The following is a 21508-nucleotide window of genomic DNA, read 5'->3' on the forward strand; positions in this document are numbered from 1 at the left end:
GACGGATTCCTAAATAGTTGGGTGTTTCATCTGTCCCAGCTCAATCAGTATGTTCAGACCCAGGGTCCCATAGCTGCCAGCAGATGTTTATGAAGTAATCCCTGTAATATTTTTCCCCAAAGTGTGTTCAATAAAATCCAAGCTCCTCAAGAAGCTAACGTTTTATTAAGGGAGAAAAAAAAGTTCCACTGTCACATAGTTGAGGGTTTGAAGCACAGTGAAATAAAATTTGTTGCTTATTAATTATACCTCTCAGAGTCTTTGATATGCTTGTGTGCACAGCAACAATTCAAGTACAGGATACATTACACCTCTCCTTTCAAGGCTGTGTGACCAAGAAACCATCTTTCTGCAGGATTCAGAATTTCTGTGTCCTGACTAAATGAATATTAACTTCGACAACTAGTATTGGTTTTTCCAATGGCTACCAACAGAAAAAAAGTTCCAAAGAACATTAAGGTTCTTTGTAATTTTGAGAAACACCTTATAATAGGCTCAATGGTAATGCTGAATTACCAATTTGATGATGAATCAAATCCCATTAACAATTATTAACTCTTACCAAATTTCTAAACTAGAAAGCCTTAGTCGAGAGAAAAGGGCTTTGCCTCAACACTTTTGTTTAATTCAAATAATGCTTGTCTATTTAATGTCACTGTGATTAGAATTTCCACTAGAAATTAAATACAAGCAAATATAAAATTAAATTTTAATGGAGGTGATAGTGTATTTTTCTTCCATTTAGTTCTGTTTTACCTTTAACCAATTCAATCTTCTCATGTTGGTTTCAGGTTTAAATTCTTTCTTTGGTTTTAATCCAAATGGTAGGGTTGGTGGAGGAGGAGAGTTTCGCCCGTTGAGAAATCCCAGGGGAGGTGGTGGGGGCACAGGACCACCAAAGGGCATTGGCATTCCTGGAAGTGGAGGAGGAGGAGGAGGTGGAGGGGGTGGAGGCAGCCCGCCTCCACAGGAGGGCAGTGGCGGGGGAGGAGCCAGTGCTGGGGGGCCAGCTCCATTTTCTTTGGACAGCGGCAAAATGTTATTTGTACCAGCCGGCAAGGCACCAAACTAGAGGAGAAGAAGAAACAAGAAACATGACTAAAAACATCTACAACGCATGTAAAGGTACACTTTCCTCAAAAACTATTATTTAAATCAAAGATGATTCACTATCAGCAATTTCACATGGGTTAACCAAAAACAAACCAAAACAAAAACAAAGAAACAAAAAAACAAAACAAAACAAAATTCCAACCAAATTGGGGTTTTTCCCCCAATTAAAGAGTTTCACTTTTGTTTTCATAAAACTGTAACTGCCAGAAATATTATTTCCTATTTTGATGGTTATGGCCATCTAGGAAGAGATGTCCAAGAAGGATATGGGTATACAAGTCTAGAAGATTTGAAAATCAGCAGTATCTAGGTGATAGTTCAAGTCACGAGAGTAGCTAAGTTCACTCAGTATGAATAGAGCATATAACATAAAGAAATTCTATGTACGGAATTCTATAGAATACCAGCATTTAAATGAGAACTTAAACAACAAAAAGACCAAGACAGTCTATAATACTATTGTTAGATCATCATGTCTTTACCTTGAGAGAAAAAAAAAAATCTGAAATTCCTAAGTAGGACCTACAGGGGGCACATCATGGTCCTCGTGAACTGGCTTTCACATACAGTTCCATGTAGATGCCAACCTCACAGCGATTTCTAGGCCCTGGCACATGCTATTCCTTCTGCCTAGAACTGGAGTCTTGGCACATGGCTCACTTTCCACTGATCCTTTCAGTCTTAGCTAACACATTCTTTCCTCAGGAAAGCCTGCTCTCCTCTTAACACTCCTCTTACACTGAGAGCACTTTGTGCTTCTCTTGGATTGCACTGAATCATAAGCATTTACCTCTTTGAAAGATTATAACTTCCATGAGGGAAGTGATGAAGTCTACAGAATTTACTACTCTTTCTCCAGCACTGAAAGTGGCAACTGGCAAATGACAGCCAGTGAAGAAATTTGTGTAGAATGAATGAATAAATGAAAGGTGAGAGAAAAAGCAGACAAGTACAGGTTCTTGAGTCACACGGGAAGGAGGGGGGTGCTGACCTATAGTGTCCAATGTCACAGAGAAGCAATGCAAAATCAGGAGTGAAAAAAAGCTAAATATCGTCACTGGTCACTTTTGTCCTTTTGTCTCCATACCATGGTAAGAATAAATGCCTTTTAATTATTATAAAGGTGAGAATTGATAATTTTTTGTGATAGGATTATTTTCCTATAATTACTTCAGTTCTAAAATACACACACACACACACACACACACACACACAAAACACCTTGCAAATGGTAGCATTTAATAAATGCTAATAAATCATTTTCAAAATTTCATGGCACAATTATGGAAAAACAGATCATGTATAAAAGCCTGAAACTGACATCTGAGATCAGCACAAAGAAAAAGTGTTATAAAAGAAACTGAAACCAAAAATCAAAGCATGTATCTTAACAAAAACATTAACTACACAGTAGAATGAATCCAGCATTATGCTGCTTTGCTGTTAGAATGGATAGTACTGCCCTCTGAATGTTAAGTATGTATGTTATATTCACACTCAATGTGCATTTTATAATTAACTAGAAATGTCTTAAAGATATGGTTGGAGTTCTGCTCTATATTAGCTCATTTGATGAGTATGGTTGACTTAAATATATTTTTCAGGAGGTCAGATTATCCTGTGATTAACTGCTCACGGTCATATCCCCAGGACCTGACACTAGTTGGTTGTTAAGAGAATAAAGGAAAAAAATCATAAATAACAGAATATGTCTTATACAGAGAGAAGAATCTTAAGACAAATGAATGGATTTCATGAGAAACACACACCAATCAAAAAAAAATTCCTATTGCTCTTCAAAAATTAATATGGTGGCCAATACTAAGTGTATAATTCCAGGCTTGCTTCTGATGTACAAAACTAGTCATCCTTATCCACATTTTTAAATAACATAGGAGATTCCTGGGCTTAATCTCAGTTATAAAATAAATTCATTCCCTTATTTATATAAAACACAAGCAGCAATAATGTATCCAAACTTGGAGGTTATTTTCTTTTTTCAAACGACAGGAATTCTTTAGATTGGATTTACAAGTAATCCTTCAACTAGAAGAAATTAAAACGTTTTTTAAAATTTCTATTAGCCCAGACCAAGAGAAGCTGCACATAAATATCTCAGGCCCTGCCTATAACTCAATCTGAAATATAAAACATAATCAAATGTTTCTCTTAGTGTGAGAGACAAGGAGCCACATGGGAAAGATGAAAAGTTTCAATAAGTTGTACTTCCTTCTTGCACACTAAAGAAAAATCATTGAGAGTCATATTCTTACAGAAAAGAGGTTTTTTCCCTTATAAGTGGACACTTAACATTGAACTATGTCTTCGGGTAACTTCTTACAATCTCCGTAACAAAACTATCCACTAAGTATTTAAAAGAAAACAAAATAGCCAATAATATGGGAAATAGTAACCCGATATAGGAAATGGTACATCTGAGACTATTTTGACACAACCATAAATTAGGATGAAAGAAAATGAGCCAAAACTTATACATACTGCTCATGATCCTCTATGTAAATCTGCATGAAGAAATTTAGCTATGAATATTCTACTCCTTACTGTCATCTATTTACAACATGCAGATGATATATTTCCTGCTATCTAAATGTTTTATGTGTGGAGGGTATATGTGAGCTATCTGCTTCATAATCCAGATTTGCTCTCTTTTTTGTCATGTTTTAAATCTGTTTACTTTTGGAAATTGAAAAATTATCAGAAAATGTTCTCATTCAGCTAGAGGTTATCTTTCACTGCAAGGTACCCATAGCCTGAAGGTTTTGAAAAATAAATAGCTTGAGCAATAATTTCCTGTAGTGGGATAAAGAACAGTGATGGATGACAAATCGAAGAGTAAAATACTTTCTTACCCTTTATGGTTACATATAAAACACGTGACATTAAGAACAAAACCCAAATGAAACATAAGCAAGCAGATTAATTAGTAAATTTCTTAAAAATGCAAGTAGAAAAAAAGGGGGGGGGCAAAGTCATTTTTTAAAAAATTTACAGAATAGAAATACATAGAAACAATACCATGAAAACATACTAGTGAAATTAAAGTTAAAACACTTTGAGCTATGAAGATATGACATGACCTTTGCTTCCCTGGTAAGCTTTCAATACCCAAATTCAATCAAGAAAGATGGTATTTTACCTGTGACTTAAAAGCTTGTAACTCTGCTTGAAGTTCATTAATCTCTGCTTCTTTTTTCTGCAATTGGGCCTGAGTTTCTTGGTGATCAGTAAACTCTTTTTCAAACTGCAGAGGAGGGAGGGAAAAAAAAAAAAAAAGACAAAAAAACCAGGAGACAGAAAGACGTCACTGAAAAGCACTATTCTTCATAGAAAAATATGACTGTAATGATGTCAGCAGAACACAGACTTTTTATGAAAAGAATGGCAGATTTTGCTAAGTCACCCAAAGTCTTTTTCTAGGTCCCTCCAGGTCCCACCAAAAATCATTCAATTTGCAAGAGAGCAGACAAAGCCAAAGATGGAGTCTGTGACCTTCTCCTCTCGGCAAAGTGGCTCAGAGGTATCTTCAACACTGACATTTTTCTTAAAAGTCCCTAAATATCATTGTAACTTTGGGTACAATAATAGAGAGCAAAGCACTGCACTGAGTTCCGTGACCCCTACCTGCAAAAACTTCTACTTAAAATTTTTATGGGAAGCTTATCAATAGGAATTAAAAGAATTCCGTCTTAGTATTATTTATAATTAAAGGACTCCATTTTGTAAACGTGTCACTTTTTCTTACACCATCGTGAGAGCTAAGGGCCCTGATGTAGTTCTAACCCCTCAATGATAATTTAAGAGAATAAAATCTGTGTTATTTCCCATTAATCTTTGGGAGATTAATCTTTGAGAGATTAATGGTAAATTAATCTTTCAAAGATTCTGGTACAATACCTTGTGGAAGGAAGGCAAACAGTAAAATTTGGTGAACCCAGTGAGTTTTCTAATTTATATAGCCCCTCATCACAAATTCCCATCTTGCATTCAAATAGCTTCACCCTACCATTGTCATGACTGAAACCTCGCCTGGCACAAGGGAATTTCATTAGGGTAGTGTCTCACAACCAGGAACATTTATTTGACTCTTTTAAAAAGAGAAAAAATAAATAAAAAAAAATACAACTACTTCCCAAATATAGACTTTAGACTTTAAAATACAGTCAAACCTCAATTCACACACACACAAAAATATAAAAATCAACAGTTTACAAAAGGCACTTAAAAATTTATGAATCTTATTTTGTCCTGGACTCAAAGAAGTGGTTAACTAGTCCCTCATCATATAGCCGGTAAGTAAAGAGGTGAAAATAAAAGCCAGATTTTGCCTTCCAACCCTGAGTTTAGATGAAAACACACCACCTTCCTACAACTTACATTTAGGTAAAGTTTCATAGTTTGTTTTATAAGATAGATTTTATTTTTCAGAACTCCTTTAGGTTTACAACAAAATTAGGCAAAAGTTCCGAAGATTTTTCATACACTCACCTCCCCATAGGTGCCCCCCCCCACCAATATAGTGTAAGCAAATTTGCCCCCATATTCATTCTCTTCGTGCCAGTATGCTCCATCACAACACACTGTTCTGGTTCTCCTACTAAGTCCTTGACTGCTCCTACCAATTCTTCAATAGTTCCTACTCCCCAGTCCTACCCTATAACATTTCTGTGTTATAGGACTCTTCCTTCACCCCTCTGCTGGTCTCACTTCCATGTCTGATAGAATGGTATCTTCCACACCCACATGCTCCAATCTCCCTACAAACACCGATGGTGCCCTAATCCCTACCACCAGCCCAGCTTCTCATCTGAATTCCACACCGCTAATCAGTCCAGAAATGTATTTTCAAATAGTCAATGAACATCTTTCAAGGCAAAAAAAACAAGACCAGTATTTTTAAAACCAGTATTAACTCCCCCACTACAAACTTCTTTGAATGCTAATCTTTCTAAAAGATAACTCAAAAAACATGACTCCTTTTGTTCTTAAACTTTTAGTGACTTTATTTAAAGACTATACTCAACCTTATATCTAGGAACCTCCTGGGACTTGGCCCCAAACTACCTATTTCCTATTATATAGTAAGTAATAGCATGTGTCTGGTGTGTTCCTCAAAGTGGTACGTGCTAGAGATATACAGTTGAATAGAATACTGTGATTGTTTTTAGAATGTGTAGTGTGTCTGGTGGCAAAATAAAAGCAAACTAATAACCCAAAACCTATGAAAATTACCAGCAATAGAGAAATAAGACTGCTGGCATGGGAGTGATTCCTGGAGGAATGGTGTTTGACCACACATTTAAAGAACTTAAGTAGGCAGCTGAGAAGAGCACTTAGCACTTCAAATCGAGGGTCTAGCACAGTGCATAAAAGATAAGCAACCACATGTCAGGGCCATAAAAGGAGGGAGGAAGCGAAATTGCAAGGGATGAAGTCACTGATGTAGCCAGGAATGAAACTGTTCAAAGGAATTTTACAATAAGCCAAAGTTTTCCCTTTTGCCTGAAAACTATGGCGAATAATAAATAAATAAATAAATAAATAAGAAATTAACATGATCAAATCTGCCCTTCAAATAACCCAACCTGCAGCAGGGTAGAAGGTGGTCTGAAAGAGAAACACCAGACACATGAAAATGAGTTTGGAGGTCCTGCAGTTATTCAAGCAAGAACTGAAGGCCTGCCTGAACAAAGGGAGAAGACAAAGGAAGGGGGGGAAAAATGTAAGGTTTCGTTTTGGTCTTTTAAAATAAAACAGAACAAAACAAACAAACAAAAAAAAAAACAGAAAAAACAAACAAGAATCTTGGGGCGTTTGGTGGCTCAGTCGTTAAGTGTTTGCCTTCAGCTCCAGTCATGATCCCAGGGTCCTGGGATTGAGCCCCCCATCGGGTTCCCTGCTCAGTGGAAGCCTGCTTTTCTCCCTCTCCCACTCCCCCTGCTTATATTTCCTCTCTCACTGTGTCTGGTAAATAAATAAAATCTGTTAAGAAAAAAAAAAAAAAAAACTAAACAAAATAAAACAAAACGAAATAAAAAAAACCCCAGAATCTAAATAGTGTATAACAATGTAGGAAATGAATAAGGGAAGTATATCTAAGATGACGATAGTGTTTCATTGCTTTGTAAGCTGGAAACTAAATATTAGAATTTTAGGGGGGAAATAGGAATATAAAATACCTGGGGGAAAGACATTTTTTTAAAAAGATTATTTTAGAGAGCAAGAGAGCACGGGGAGGGGCAGAAGGAGAAACTCTCAAGCAGACTCCCTGCTAAGAGTAGAACCCAACAACGCAGGATTAGATCTCACGACCCATGTGACCTGAATGGAAATCACACAGTCAGACGTGTAAATGACTAAGCCACCCAGGTGCTCCTGAAAGGGCATTTTAGGGAAAAGAAAAATGAATTTGGTTTCAGAAATATTAATCTTGAGAGGCCTATAGGAAATTCACAATAAAATTTCCCTATATCTCCCTCTTGGCTATCTCAGTTTGTCACCTCATATTAGTTATCACTTCCTTGGCTAAGCCTCCCTTGGTCACCCAAGACTAGATGAGGAACCCTTTCTATAGGCACACACACAGCAGAGGGTTTAACTACCACCACACTTATTACACTGTAATATAAAAATACTGAAATGCACTATCACATACCTCAGTATCACTCACCAACCTGGAAGCTTATTAATAGTGAGAACGTATTTTATTCATCACCTTTCCAAAGCCTTACATTTTAAACTAAACTCAATAAATATTTCTTGAATGAACAGATGGAGCCAATTCCTGTCAAATCTCCCTTTATATGTTGTGAATAAATATGTCAATATCATATATTAAAGTTCCTCAATCTCCCAGCATGAAAAATCTTTGAGAGGTCATGTTCTCTATTCTCCCTTTTATGACTGCTCAATGTTTACTGCTGCTTAGCAAGAAATAAAAAATTAAAGTCTTATGAGAGTTAAAATGAAGCCTTCTTCACAATATCAATATGTACACAATCCTACCTTATATGGCTTAGAATAACTTTTGGGAGGAAAAAGGACTACTTAATGGAAAAAGATAAAGCTACCCAAACCGCCAGACTCATAATTAGTATACTCTAAAGGAATTTATTAACTTGGTCTTACTTAAAGTATCTCTATTATTTAACAAAGAGAGAAATTTCTACATCCTACGCTATTAACAGGATCAGACAAAATATAAACTTTGCTTTAGCATTTTTATAATATCTATAGTCAAATCACAGTAGCCTTGGGGATAAAATGAATCTCCATTAAAGACATACTTTATAAAAACAAATATGATAGCCTTCTTCTCCAAAAAGAGTTACTAAAGCAATATTACGCTTACAAAATTACACGCAAAAATGTCAAGAAACACAGTTAAGGCTGAAGCTCTGCTTAATTTCATTCCCTAGGGTAAATGTATTAGTGCATCTGTACAAGAAGGTTGATAATTCAATATTCTCTATGTACTTTCTGACATTTCTGGTCTTCATTTTTCAAATTTATGCACCAAAATAAAGAATGTGTCTAGCAACTATGATAGCTTCCTGCCTAAAGCAAAGTATTTACATGTGTCCTTATAAAGCTATCAGAAAGAAGTTCTTGCTGATATATACAAAATGGTATGGCAATAGAAATCTTTTATGGAGCCAACAATATTTTCTGAATATACCTAAGACATATAACTTCTGACTTAAAGGAGACAAGTAACCTTGAGCAAGGTCTTTCTTCCACTTACACTTAAACTTGACAATTTTAAAACAATATGTTGAGAAGGGTATCACATTTAACGATACTCATATATACCATACACCTAAAAATGATTATAAAAGCAAATTTACGCTATCTGGGACGTAACCAAATCAAGTACTTGAAAGATTACTACTACTTTCTCATGAAAAATTAAAACAGTAGAGAAGTAGTGAGGTTGGAATATGAGATCAGGGTGAGGGCACACCTTACAACACCATAACCTATCAACAGTAGCACATATGACACTTAAATGACCCACTAATTTGTATCCTACATCACTGCAGTACAATGACAGTAGCATATTCGCAGCTGTTATCCTAGTCTGTAGCCAAAGGCCAGGAAGTTAGTCATCTCTCACTAAGTGGTGAATCTCAGGACTTCTCACACAGGACATTTACAGTTTTTCATAAATTCCCAGTAACTAATGAAAGGCTGCCTATCAGATGATAGGCAAGTTATATTATCTTAAAAGGTTATGGGGCGCCTGGGTGGCTCAATGGGTTAAAGCCTCTGCCTCCGGCTCGGGTCATGATCCCAGGGTCCTGGGATCAAGTCCCACATCGGGATCTCTGCTCAGTGGGGAAACTGCTTCCTCTTCTCTCTCTCTCTCTGCCTGCCTCTCTGCCTATTTGTGAGGTCTGTCTGTCAAATGAATAAATAAAATCTTAAAAAAAAAAGTTATAAAAATGTACAATTCTCTCAAGATTTATCTAGGTCCTGATAGATCCAAAAAGTAGCCCCTCAGGCATGGTACAAAACACAGAGTAAATGTTCATTTAGTGTATGTCCAGTCAGGTGCTGGTAGTAATTATCATTTATTCCTCCCATGTGAGAAACCAGCCACAAGAATTTAAATCAGAGTGACTACTTAAAATGTGAAGAACACCAACGTAAATTTTTCAAAACAGAGAAGTCTAACAGGTCCATGCTGAGCAGAGATGAAACCACAGAACAGCACCTTAAAGAAAAGTAGGGAATGGCTTGTCACCAATACTGGGCAGAAACAAACGAACTGCTATAGCAGATACATCTGACGTACAAAAATGACAGTTTTATATGTTCAGCTAGATCTAAGGAAGCAACTTTACCCAAAACAAAAACTAAGCTTTAAAACTTTTAGATATAATTTCAACCCTAAGGGCCTAAGTTACAGGATTTCTTGAGGAATATAATTTTTTTTTCATTTATTCATTCACGTATTTTTGTTGTTGTTGTTGTTGTTGTTGTTAATTCTGAGGGCCAGGAACTGTTCGAGGTACAGGGACAGTGAATAAACAAAACCCTTCAAACAAACTTACAAACAAAAATCCTTCCTAAAAAGTTTACTCTGGAGGAAGAAAGAGACAATACATCCACGGACACCACGTGGCATGTTAGATAAAGAATACAACAGAAGAAGACATAACAGAGAAAGAGTCAGGGTTGGGAGTGGAAGGTTAGAATTTTTAAATAGTCTAGGAAATCCTCCTCTCGGATGGCATTTGCGCTGCCAGGAGAGAGTGGAGACACCAAGCAAAGTCCCTGAGGCAGAAGCACGCCTGAGGAGTCTCCTCACAGAGTCTTCCAAATTTACTCAAAATTACTTACTTTCTTGTGAAGTTCCAATGCTTTCTCTTCAAACTCTTCTAGTTTGGCTTGGTCTATGCAAGTATCTAAAATTGCAATGACAATTTTTTTTTATTCTGGTACTTCTTGAAATTGTTAGGACTTTAATAGTGCCTTTCTTTTTTAAATAAAATACATAAACACAGTTTTAAAAAAACACATTACAGAAGGCTTATGATGAAAAGTAACAACAAATCACTACACTAAAAACTCAATTCCATTTCCAAACTGCGACCTCCCACAGTTCTTCTTTTATTGGATTACTCTGGCAGTTAGCTTCCATACTCTACATAAAATGTTTATACCATAATTTCTTGATTTACCTATTTAATATATTACAGATAGCTTCCTATAATAGAAGATGAAATTGGTGTTCCTTGTCTAATCCCATTTATTTTAATAATTTTGCTTTCAAAAATGGCTGGCTCTAGAACAGTAAATAAATACTTAAACCTCTGATCTCTGTTATGAAAACAGCATCTCGTGATTTCCACTCTAATATCTGAAGTTATCTGTGCCCCATACTTTCCTTCATCTTTCTACCCTAATGTGCGACCCCAGATCCTCACACTCACCTATTCACATGAACACAGTGACAGTCTCTTCTGTAAGTCCTCTGCATTGTCTCTAAGGTTTTTGTAAATATTTAAAATCAACACATACAATGTATTTGTTGTAACTAAGTAAATATGTTTCACTCATAGAGCCAAGTAGTAGTCATGGTGTCTATTTCCTTCTCAAGGGTTCAATGTCTAAAACCTCTCATCTACTCAAGTAAAAGCATTCCTAATCGTTAGGTAGAACAAACTTGATTTTCAGATACTATTCAAAATTGCTCCACATTTTAGTTTGCTTCGTATTCATGTTTTTCCTTATTTCTCTGTCCCTCCCACTATCAGGAACTTATTGCTTCTCTCCTGTGGAGAGAAATAAGTACTTTCTTTATCAGTACCACTAATATTAACTCTTTTCTTTCTCATTTTATACATTCCATACCTCTTCCCAGACTCAAATATCCTATGAAGAAAAAAACCAGCTCACTCAAATAAGGGATATTCTTTTTTCATGCCATGCCAAAATTTGACATACACATACTCTTTCCACATTAGTTGCTATGTGGAATCACATATCAATGATTATTTTGTTCTCTAACTTTAAAATCCATGAATTCTTTACCCATGCAGAATTGGTTATCAGGCACTGGAATTCAGAAAAGAATGGTTTGCAGAGTCTCCAAACACTGACACATCTCATCGTATGATATCAAAATAATCACCACTGATTTAATCAGAAACAAATTTGAGTACAGGGAAGCTGTCAAGCTAACAGTAGCAGATTCAGGTTTTCCAAAACTCAAATTTTTACTTGAAAGCTAGAATTTGATCATTGGTAACAAATTCTAGCAGTTGTTTTCCCTGACATCACAGACCTGCTTTTCTTTTTTTAAAAAGTATGTGCCAAAACAATCACGCCTGAGTAGCCCTAGCTTTTCATGACAATCATTCCTTCAAAGTAAAAATCAACCAATTCAGCTTGCAATTCAAGCAAATCCACAGCTATGTGCTCATTGAACTTGGGGACGTGGAAGTGCTAAATGTGTAAAGACAAGACGTTTTGTCTTAGGGGATATTAAAGTAATGTGTACTCAAGGGTTAGATTTTTAACAAAATGTTTTTCAGTTATGAGTTATCAAAGACACTCAAGTAAAATATGGCAGTTTTCATTGTTTTGTTTTACTCAGCATGAGGAATATGATAGCTACTAACACAATTTGGTGTCAAGGCCTTGATTGCTAACCATGGGCCAGCAGTTTGATCCACTTTTGTTTCATCACCAGCACAAGTATCAACACAATGGCAAAGGCAATTTTGGATCCTTAAGATCCCCTGAGAGGGAGGGTATTGAGGGCTCTCGGGGCTCTACAGGTCACATGATGAGAACCAATGCTGCAGAGCTGACCTGCAGGTTAAGGGATAATAAAAGATTTCCGTTTAAATAAAGGAGAAATACTCACCGACAAAGTGACTTAAATCTAAATCTAGTCTTTTTCGATATGTGAAGTCTGGATCCATCCCATCTCTATGCAATACAATCTGAGATATACACTCATCAATTAATTTGAAGTATTGTTGCCTAAAACCAAGAAGAATAATGAATGGACATCCAGGTCATTGTTGTAACTCTCCATCAAAGCAGTTTGGTAAGCTCATTTTAAGTTCAGTAATATACCTCTGCAGTTTCAACAATTGACATGTCAGATTTAACATGAGAGAGGAAATTCAACAGGCATTGCTTTCCTTCTAATGATCTTAAGAGAATACATTTTTGTTCTTTTAGCAGATAGAATGCGTTAATGATAATTTGCTTACAAAAATCAGAACCTTGACTTAATTAGTTAACAATAAAAAGGAATAGTAAGATGACGTGATATGTGCTTAAAAGCAGTCCTCAAAAGAGATCAACCTGCCACTATACCATAGCTATCACTATTCATTTTATTAACATGAGGCAAACACATACCTTTTTCTCCAAAAAAAATTCTCTAAAAGGTTCTTAAAACTATACAGTACACTATTTTTAGAATGTTTGCGGAGTCCAATTAAAAACTGATACTGTAAATCATAAGTACCAAATGAATACTTCTTACTCAAAAGACAACTGAAAAAATCTAGTATACCATTTTTTGGTCCAAAAATTAAAGTTTAACTACAATCCCCAATTGGGATCATGTTTTCAGTCCACCTGTTTGTAGTAAGCAAAAGAACGTCCCTTAAAACTTAAGCCAACAAATTTAAAAGAAATATCCAGCAGATTACAGTGACAAAACCAAACTAAAGTGACAGAAAGGGTAGGTGCAATCTCAGTGAGGTCAGTCCTTCATCCCCAGCCAGCACCAAGACTTATTTCTTCCCTCAATGACTTCTGGCACACATTTCCTCGCCAAATCTTTCTCATCATGTATGGGATGGTGTCTCTAGTCATTTGAGCATCTCTTCCCTAGACACCGTGACCTACTTGTCCTTCACCTACTTATTTCACATCTAATAAATGACCCATAATGCCGAATAAAATTCACAGCATTAGCAAAGATGACAAATGGTCATGGACTGTCATAAACTAAAAATGTTTTAAGACACTCTTCATGGGTACATATCAAAGCAAGATAATATTACTAATCCTTTCCTCAATATGCTAAACTTTTCTTAAAAAAGTAATCTCCCATTCCCTAATGTGTTGCCATAATAACCAACCACATTTTCAGTTAAACTGCAAAAACTGCACACACTTATACATCACATTTGAAAACTGAGATGAGATGAAAACATTTTATTCCTTTTTCCTCTTATTCAATGCTATCCGAGTGTTGGCTTTTTTAAGATTTTATTTATTGATTTGAGAGAAGGAGAGAGAGAGAGAGGTCTAGAGAAAGAGGAGAAGGGGCAGAGTTAGAAGGAGAAGCAGACTCCCTGCTGGACAGGGAGCCTGACTCAGAGGGGGCTCAATCCCAGGACCCTGACTGAGATCATGTCCCGAGCTAAAGTCAGATGCTCAATTGACTCAGCCACCCAGGCATTCCTATCCTAGTGTTGTTTTAATATGAATGGGTTTTAAATTAACATAGGCAATTTTGTGGCCTTTCTTTTTTTTTAAATCATAATTTCAGTATGTTTTCTCACTCCACAGCTCCCGATGATAAACTCATTTACAAAGCAGCTGAAATTTCATGCAAAACCTCTTTAAAGGCAACACTAACAAAACAAAATAAAATAATGTACTTCTGGATTCCAGACAAATAAATCTAGAAAATAATCTCCATGAGCAATATAGGTGAGTTAGTGACTATGTCAGAGGAATATGTGAATAACCTAATTAAGGGATGAACATAAACTGCCATTACTTCACTGATACATCATTTTTGTTGTAGGAATTTTAAAATCATCTTCACTTTCTCTTTAGTATTTTTACCAAATACCAAATTATCTCCCATGCACATACCACTAGCAGAATGTTTTGCACATGTAAGCCATTGAGTATTTGTTACAAAAGCGGATTTGATCTTCTACTCCACCCTCCAATTATCTTTCGGCATTTCATTTTTCTTGGGGTCAGGAGCTACCTTTCATGTACAGTCTCCAATCGAGTTCCATTTCAGTAAAATGTCCTCTTGTTCCAAGAGGAACAAATGTTCCAAATGAGAAGGTGAGCAAAATTTCTAATTTCCCAATCCACTAATTCTTTTAAATGGGAATAACTTGCATTCTAAAATAATGTCACTTATAAAAACTTTTAAAAAATATCAATATGTTTTTAGAATGTTCAGTAAACAAAAAAAATGTTCCAATAATCAAGGATTTCTAAAAGGTATAAGCCAGGTCCTTCTAAGAGTGGGAAAACCAAAAAAATGAAGCTAAAACCGAAAGAGCAAGATCCATAGACCTGCACACCACTAAATGAAAATTTCACTGTAAATAAAAAGTTAAATAATTTTTAAATGAATATATGAAAACTTAAGTGACCCTAAACTGACTCAACCTTATAATAAAAATATATTCTCTATTAGAATAAATAACAATAACAAATACCTATGAGAATTTGAGAATATGGGCAAAAAAAATGGATGGAACTGTGTTGAGTAGAGCAGGCATAGGAAGAGCGATGCCTTCACAGGGACCGTATCTGGAACAAAGACCAAGGTCTTGGGGCTTAAAGAGTCAAGGAAGAATGAAGCATGGTTAAGTATCAAATTAAAAATATGATACTTGAAAAATGACCAAAATAACTAACATTCTATACCTCACTAATGTTGCTCTGGGGATACTATGGTTTAATACTTTTCTGAGACTCTTAATTCTACTGAAGTGATAGAATTGCCTGAGCAGGTCCTAGGAGAGTTGCACTTTTCAATCTGCTTTAAAGGTAGACACAACCGCCTATGCTCTTGAAGCACAGATTAAAGGATTAGGTTAAAATGAAAGGATCAAAAATAAGATATAACCCCCCTAGCAGCACTAAGACATGGAAAACTTTGAAAGTAAATAATATTCTTTAATTCTTGAAAACTCAAACAGCAGTGAACAATTGGAGGTTGACCGAACCAATCATACGGGAATCAAGAAAAGGATGGGGTACTTTAGAGTAAATGGAAGTTTCAATTTTATTTTTAAGAATATTAGGGAAAAAATAGTAGTATAATTACCAGCAAGGTACCTCTGATATTTAAAAATATTGTTTAATCCATGTATCGATATTTTTAATCAAATTATTAGTATTTTCATTAATATTTTGATCCATATATTAATATTTTACATTAGTATTTACAAAAGAAGATAAGATTAATGATCTATACTTATCCCAAAGAACCTAAAGTTTTACCTTTTTTTCTTTTTTTGACTCTTACTCTATTCACTTGTCAGTTATATAAAAAGCCAGAATTATACCCTCTGACATCACCCAGAGGACACGGCGTCAATGAGACATGTCTAGCAAATTCTTCTACATGAAATTAGAGTAAGAAAATACTTATTGCCCAAAGGACTTGAGAATGAAATTTCAGGAAAGCTAAATTAAAGGCGACAAAAAAAAAAAAAAAAAAAAAAATTAAATTCAAGGATCTTGGCTTCCCTCATAAAACTACTAGTAACAAGGTTACAAGAGGATATAGAGAGCATTTATTCAGGATACAACATGTGGCAGATATTTGGCTAGGAGATTTACCCAGGCTACTATATTCCATCTTCGCAACAACCAATCAACTTAGGTGCTAATATCTTCACACAGCTACAGATAGACAACATACAGATGAGATAAACAATCTGTTAAGCTCAAGATGGCTAGGATATAATCAAACTTGAAATGTCATTTGTCTAGCTTCTCTGAGATATTAGCAACATTAGATGCAACTGTATTATCAAGACACTTGCTAGTTACTTAAACACTAATAAAAGCAATGTTTAGTACCCTTCATGTAACTTATATAAAGAAACTTATCAACATCACTCCTACCACCTAAACACTAAATAGAAAATAGTATCCATCACATGATAAATTAGTAATTTGTTGCTAGTGCGTATTTTTATTCAGATGAAAACTTATTACCAAGAATCTGCTGGAGCTTAAAACATAACAGTAATATCATTTTACCGTGACCTGTCTAAATATACACCCATAAGTCAGTATTACGGCATAAATAAGTATCTGAAAATTATTTGCTTGCCCAAACCAAACATCAGGAGATTTTCACAATCAATAGAATTTCGTTAGTGAAAGAAAACATTAGAACATAGCTTCTTCTTACCTTACAAAATAATTCCTCTTACCTTATAAAATAATCATTTCGAATCAGCAAAAGATGCTGAAGAATAGAAATGAAATATCCTTCCGCTCTAGTTTCCTTAACTGAGTTCCACACCATGTTGTAAATATCATATGCTTCAGTAAACTGATTAAGGAATACACGAATTTATTCATCCTTTACACCAAACAACTCTAATAACATAGCACAGAATCTACTCTGTAAAGCTTCTAAAGACTATTATGTGCCTTAGTCTAAAGTGGGCATCATGTATACTTAACATCAAATAAAACACAGGTCTCTAGGTTTCAAAGTAGAGGAAAACAAGTTTGCAAATGACAACTTGACCTGACACTCCCTGGCTTCTCCTCCACCATCAAACTCCAACCATTTGCCTCTCTCAAGCCAAGACGTTGCTGGAGACAAGAGTAAGAGGCAACTGGTTGTAAATACCATATTAAATTTTTTTTACCAATAGTGCTGGTGCCAGGCATTATCCACCATGAAGTAGCCCCAGCAGAGGACAGGAACCTGGTGGATTTCTGGAAAAGCACACAGAGTTAACAGAGGCCATGTGAGTGTTCCCCCAAGGTGTAGGGCAGGAGCCAACAAGCAAGCTAACGACACCCTTCTCCTAATGCTGGAAAGCACTAAAGGAGAGGAGCTGCCAAACATGAAAAGAAAAAACAGGTAGTGTGTGTACACACACACACACACACACAAGGCCTAACAAAATCCATCTGTAGGTTGTAACATTGATTTACATATGCATGTACTCAGAAATACACAAATTAAACTAATTAGAAAAGTTTATATAAAAATCAGTCTGATTCATAAAGGTTTGACTTTATACTGTTTATATCGAAACGGCTTCAGAAGTTTAATATTTCGGGGAGTGAAGACTGGTTATTTGGGGGTTAGCAAGAATTTTTCATATTTCACTAATTTCAGAACAAAAGGATATTCAAGTTCAGCTCTAATATCATCGAGGCGATGAGAGAACTCAAGCAAATCTTCTTCCTTATGCTCATCAAACACTTTAAGTTGGATATCCAGGCCATCATTCCTCATACGTTTTAAATTCTAGAGATATTAAATAGAAATGGCAATCAACGGTTTTCTTTTTAATAATGCAAAAAAAGTTAATGAAAAACACAAACAACAAGCCAACCATTTGGCTGGATTTATAGCATTCAAACACTTAAAGTGTTAAATAATACTCACATCTTATCTATATTTCACAAATTTTTATACTCGAGCCTTTTTTCCCCCACAGATAAATTATTCTTGAAGGTAATTTATCTAAATTTCCCCCTATTCAAGTACTCCTCTAATTTAAATATTAATAAGGAGACTGCAGGGCACTTACTGGCAAGATGTCTTTCAATCCACAACGCATAAATTCATTTCTGATGTGAAGCCTGAAGTCCAAATCATCAGGAGAAGTAACAAGGGCATTGATGAGCTGCATACATGCTACCTACAATAGATTGCACAGTGAGACGAAGGCTCAGATTCCAACATTAAAGAAAAGAGTCATAGAACTGAAATATCAAGGTTTTGTTCCAAGAATGAAGTATCTTCCTTTGGGGGAGAACCTATTAAAACAATAATCTATATGTAAATTATTTTAGTCAATTACAAATTAAGTAAGAAATATCGTTTCAGTGAAGTTTTTGTTTGTTTGTTTGTTTGTTTAATTTTCCATTTGTTTGGGAGTTCTTGTGGATTAAGAGAGAGAAACATTAGGCACTGGTACCATTCCATAAAAAATTCAGTCTACCCGAAAGTTAAGTTCTTGTCCAAAAATATCATTCCATGCACATACAACACAAAGCTGAACACCCTAGTTGAAAAATTATAGATCTCTACTGGATATAAAATACTTACCTAAAATACAATGGTAACTTGCCATTCATCAAGAAAAACCCAAAATTTCCAACACCTGAAGGTCAGTAATTGTCCTGAATCTGGTTAATGGGGTTGTTACAACAAAACCCTATCTCACAATCATGGCACAATTAATTAGAATTAACCAGGCAATGGTTCAAACACTTTGGCAAAAATTCAAAAATAATATATGTCATGTTTATTCCGAAGGTATAAAGAAATTACATAACTAATTAAATTCTTTGGTATACACCTTCAATGATGAAAGTGCAAAAATCACTGTATTTTCCAGTTATTTAACACTCCAAATTTCAAAGTGGATCTTTTTTTTTTTTTTTAAGCGCCTGGCTGAAATTTATCTTTCATTGTCTGAAATCCATATAATCAAAGGAAAAGAGATCGGAGGCAGAAGTGATCATCTCTAAGAAAAGCAAAGTATTCTTTGTTAATGATGATGATGTTATTTTCTAAGTCTGCATTCTACCCGAGTCTAACAAGAATGACTGGCTTACTGATCAATATGTTTAACCTCATGCTGTTCCCTAAATTGTCCTTTCTCCATCCCTTAAGGCAAGGTTTATATGAATTTAAAATGCTTTTTTTGGATTAAGATACCGACAGGGGTCTTAGGTCCTGCTGGTTGAAATATATCGTAATTATTGTATTTGATGTCTAAATACTAAAATCTGACCAGCACGCCTCTACTGTCAAAACTTAAGACTATTTAAACTGGAGGAAGGAAATGTGCCAGAAGATAAATAAGGGAAAGGGAGACATTTAAAATAAAAAAAGAATAAACTTAAAATGAAGATGACCTTTCCACTACACATTCATTCAGCTATAACTGGCTCACATCACAAAGTTTAAGACGCTTTCTTTCTACCTCCATGCCAATCATTACCTGGTAACCACAAAAATAGTTTTTCAGTAGTAGTATATAGTTTTAAAAGATCTCAAAGGATATTTAAATTATGTTTCTCTACATTCAGAGCAATTAAATTAGTATTATTCACTAGGTTTCTGGAAAAGACGTGAATTATAGACAACTCAAAGCAGCAAAAATAAGCAGCATAAAAAATTAGCAGGAAATAGGACTTAAATGTAAAGGAAATACATGCAGAACAATAGCAGCCTGAAATTGAAGAGAAAGAAGGGAAAAGGATAAACCAAAGTATTTCTAGGAAACACCCTAAATGGCAATTTCCTATAAAAGGAAAAACAGAAAATTGATTTAAGCTGAAATAATGAAGTTAATTTTCTAAAATCCCTTCCAATTCTAATGGTAATCTGCCATTATTATGACTTATAACCACTCTTTAATCAATGCCATGTCAATATATGTCTATGAACATATGCAAGCATACAGCAAAATGTAGTGTTTCCTTACAGAAAAGTAATTCTATTATCAAGATAAAGATCAAAGAGTTCCTTCTAGGTTTTTAGCATGTATACTGAGATACACAGACTCATTTGATCTTAGAATTTCATATAAACAGCATACTAGCAGAAGCAGGTGCCAATATAGCATCTATGTCATTGAAATCAGTTACTACACACAGCAGGAACTATGCAGGTAAATGAGATATACCTGCCTACCCTCATGAAGATAGATACAATGGTAGAAATATACCACGTAGAAGAGAGATGGTCCATATACAGCAGGAATGTGGAGAAACTGAAGACACGGACAGCTGGGTAAAAGCATAGGCCCTTAGGGATAAAGAAGGACTGAGGTGAGATGTTCAAAACAGCTAAAGAATGAACCTGTTAGAGGACATGGGACCTTCCATTGAACTACAAGGAATTCTGATTTCCTGAGCAGTTTGTGAGGATGAGAAGGGAGAGAGCAGTGCAAGGAGTCACAAGAAGTGAGGCAGGACAAGAAGACAGGCCAGGTGAGGCACAGCTGCATGTGCCAAGTCAGAAAATTCAGGCGCAGCTGGAAACAGGGGAAACCACAAGGTAAAGGAGAGGGAATAGTGGAGGGAGCAGTGTAAGTTAAGAAGCTGTTGTAGAAGCAACTTGAGTGAACAATGACAAGAGCTTGAACATTAAAAATGTGAGAGAAACTGATAGAATTTGATGGCTGGGTGGACATGGAGTTGACTCAGAAGCATTCAGAAGAGCCTCCTCACCTCTGTTCTTCAACTAAATAGGAGGTAATACCACTAACAGAGCTATAAAATGTAAGGAGAGAAAGAGGTTTTAGAGAATAGGATAAATTCTGCTTTTAAAATTCTGAGATTGAAATGTATATTAGGAGGGGTCTTGTGTGGTTCAGTTGGTTAAACGTCTGAGTCTTTGATTTTGGCTCAGGTCACGATCTCATGATCATGAGATAGAACCCCATATCCAGCTCCTTGCTGAGCATGGAGCCTGCTTAAGATTCTCTCTTCCCTCTCCCTCTGACCCAAGCACAATTTCTTCTAAAAAAATAAAAAATAGATGTACATTAGGACTCATTCATTCATTAAAAAAAAAAAAAAACTAGTTAGTGGGTACCTAGACTGTGTCTGCTGGAGATATTAACAGAAGCTCAAGAAAATAATGGCACTGTGATATTCATCACAAACAATTCCCATGCTGCTTGAGGTTTCAAAAATGTAGCCTTTATAATCTTTATTAATTTGCATTTAAAATATTGTTTCAACAGCATCACAAAATGTACTTCCCTGTGGAATAGATGAGGGTGAGAAAACTAAGAGCTTCTGCCCTCCTGGAAACATCCTAATTTAAAGTGTCTATGTTTGAACATCAAAATACAGAGTTCCCTGGGTACCTGCTCAACCATTTCATTCCCTCCAAGCCTATTTTATTGGTGCCCACTAAGCA

General features: G+C 35.6%; 1 protein-coding gene across 1 annotated transcript in view; it reads right to left on the reverse strand.

Moving 5' to 3' along the window:
- The window catches only part of DIAPH3 (diaphanous related formin 3), a 497180-nt gene that overhangs the window by 306077 nt on the left and 169595 nt on the right, over positions 1-21508 (reverse strand). Inside the window, exons 10-16 of the mRNA XM_082700281.1 lie at positions 18156-18266; positions 17751-17869; positions 16812-16928; positions 12509-12627; positions 10477-10541; positions 4271-4375; positions 757-1068 (exon numbers count right to left, since the gene is read on the reverse strand). Of these exons, the coding sequence (XP_082556407.1) occupies positions 757-1068; positions 4271-4375; positions 10477-10541; positions 12509-12627; positions 16812-16928; positions 17751-17869; positions 18156-18266 (948 nt within the window). The remainder of the gene's footprint in view (positions 1-756; positions 1069-4270; positions 4376-10476; positions 10542-12508; positions 12628-16811; positions 16929-17750; positions 17870-18155; positions 18267-21508) is intronic.

Source organism: Mustela nivalis, assembly GCF_964662115.1.
Source record: "Mustela nivalis genome assembly, chromosome: 15".
In the NCBI taxonomy this organism is placed as follows: domain Eukaryota; kingdom Metazoa; phylum Chordata; class Mammalia; order Carnivora; family Mustelidae; genus Mustela; species Mustela nivalis.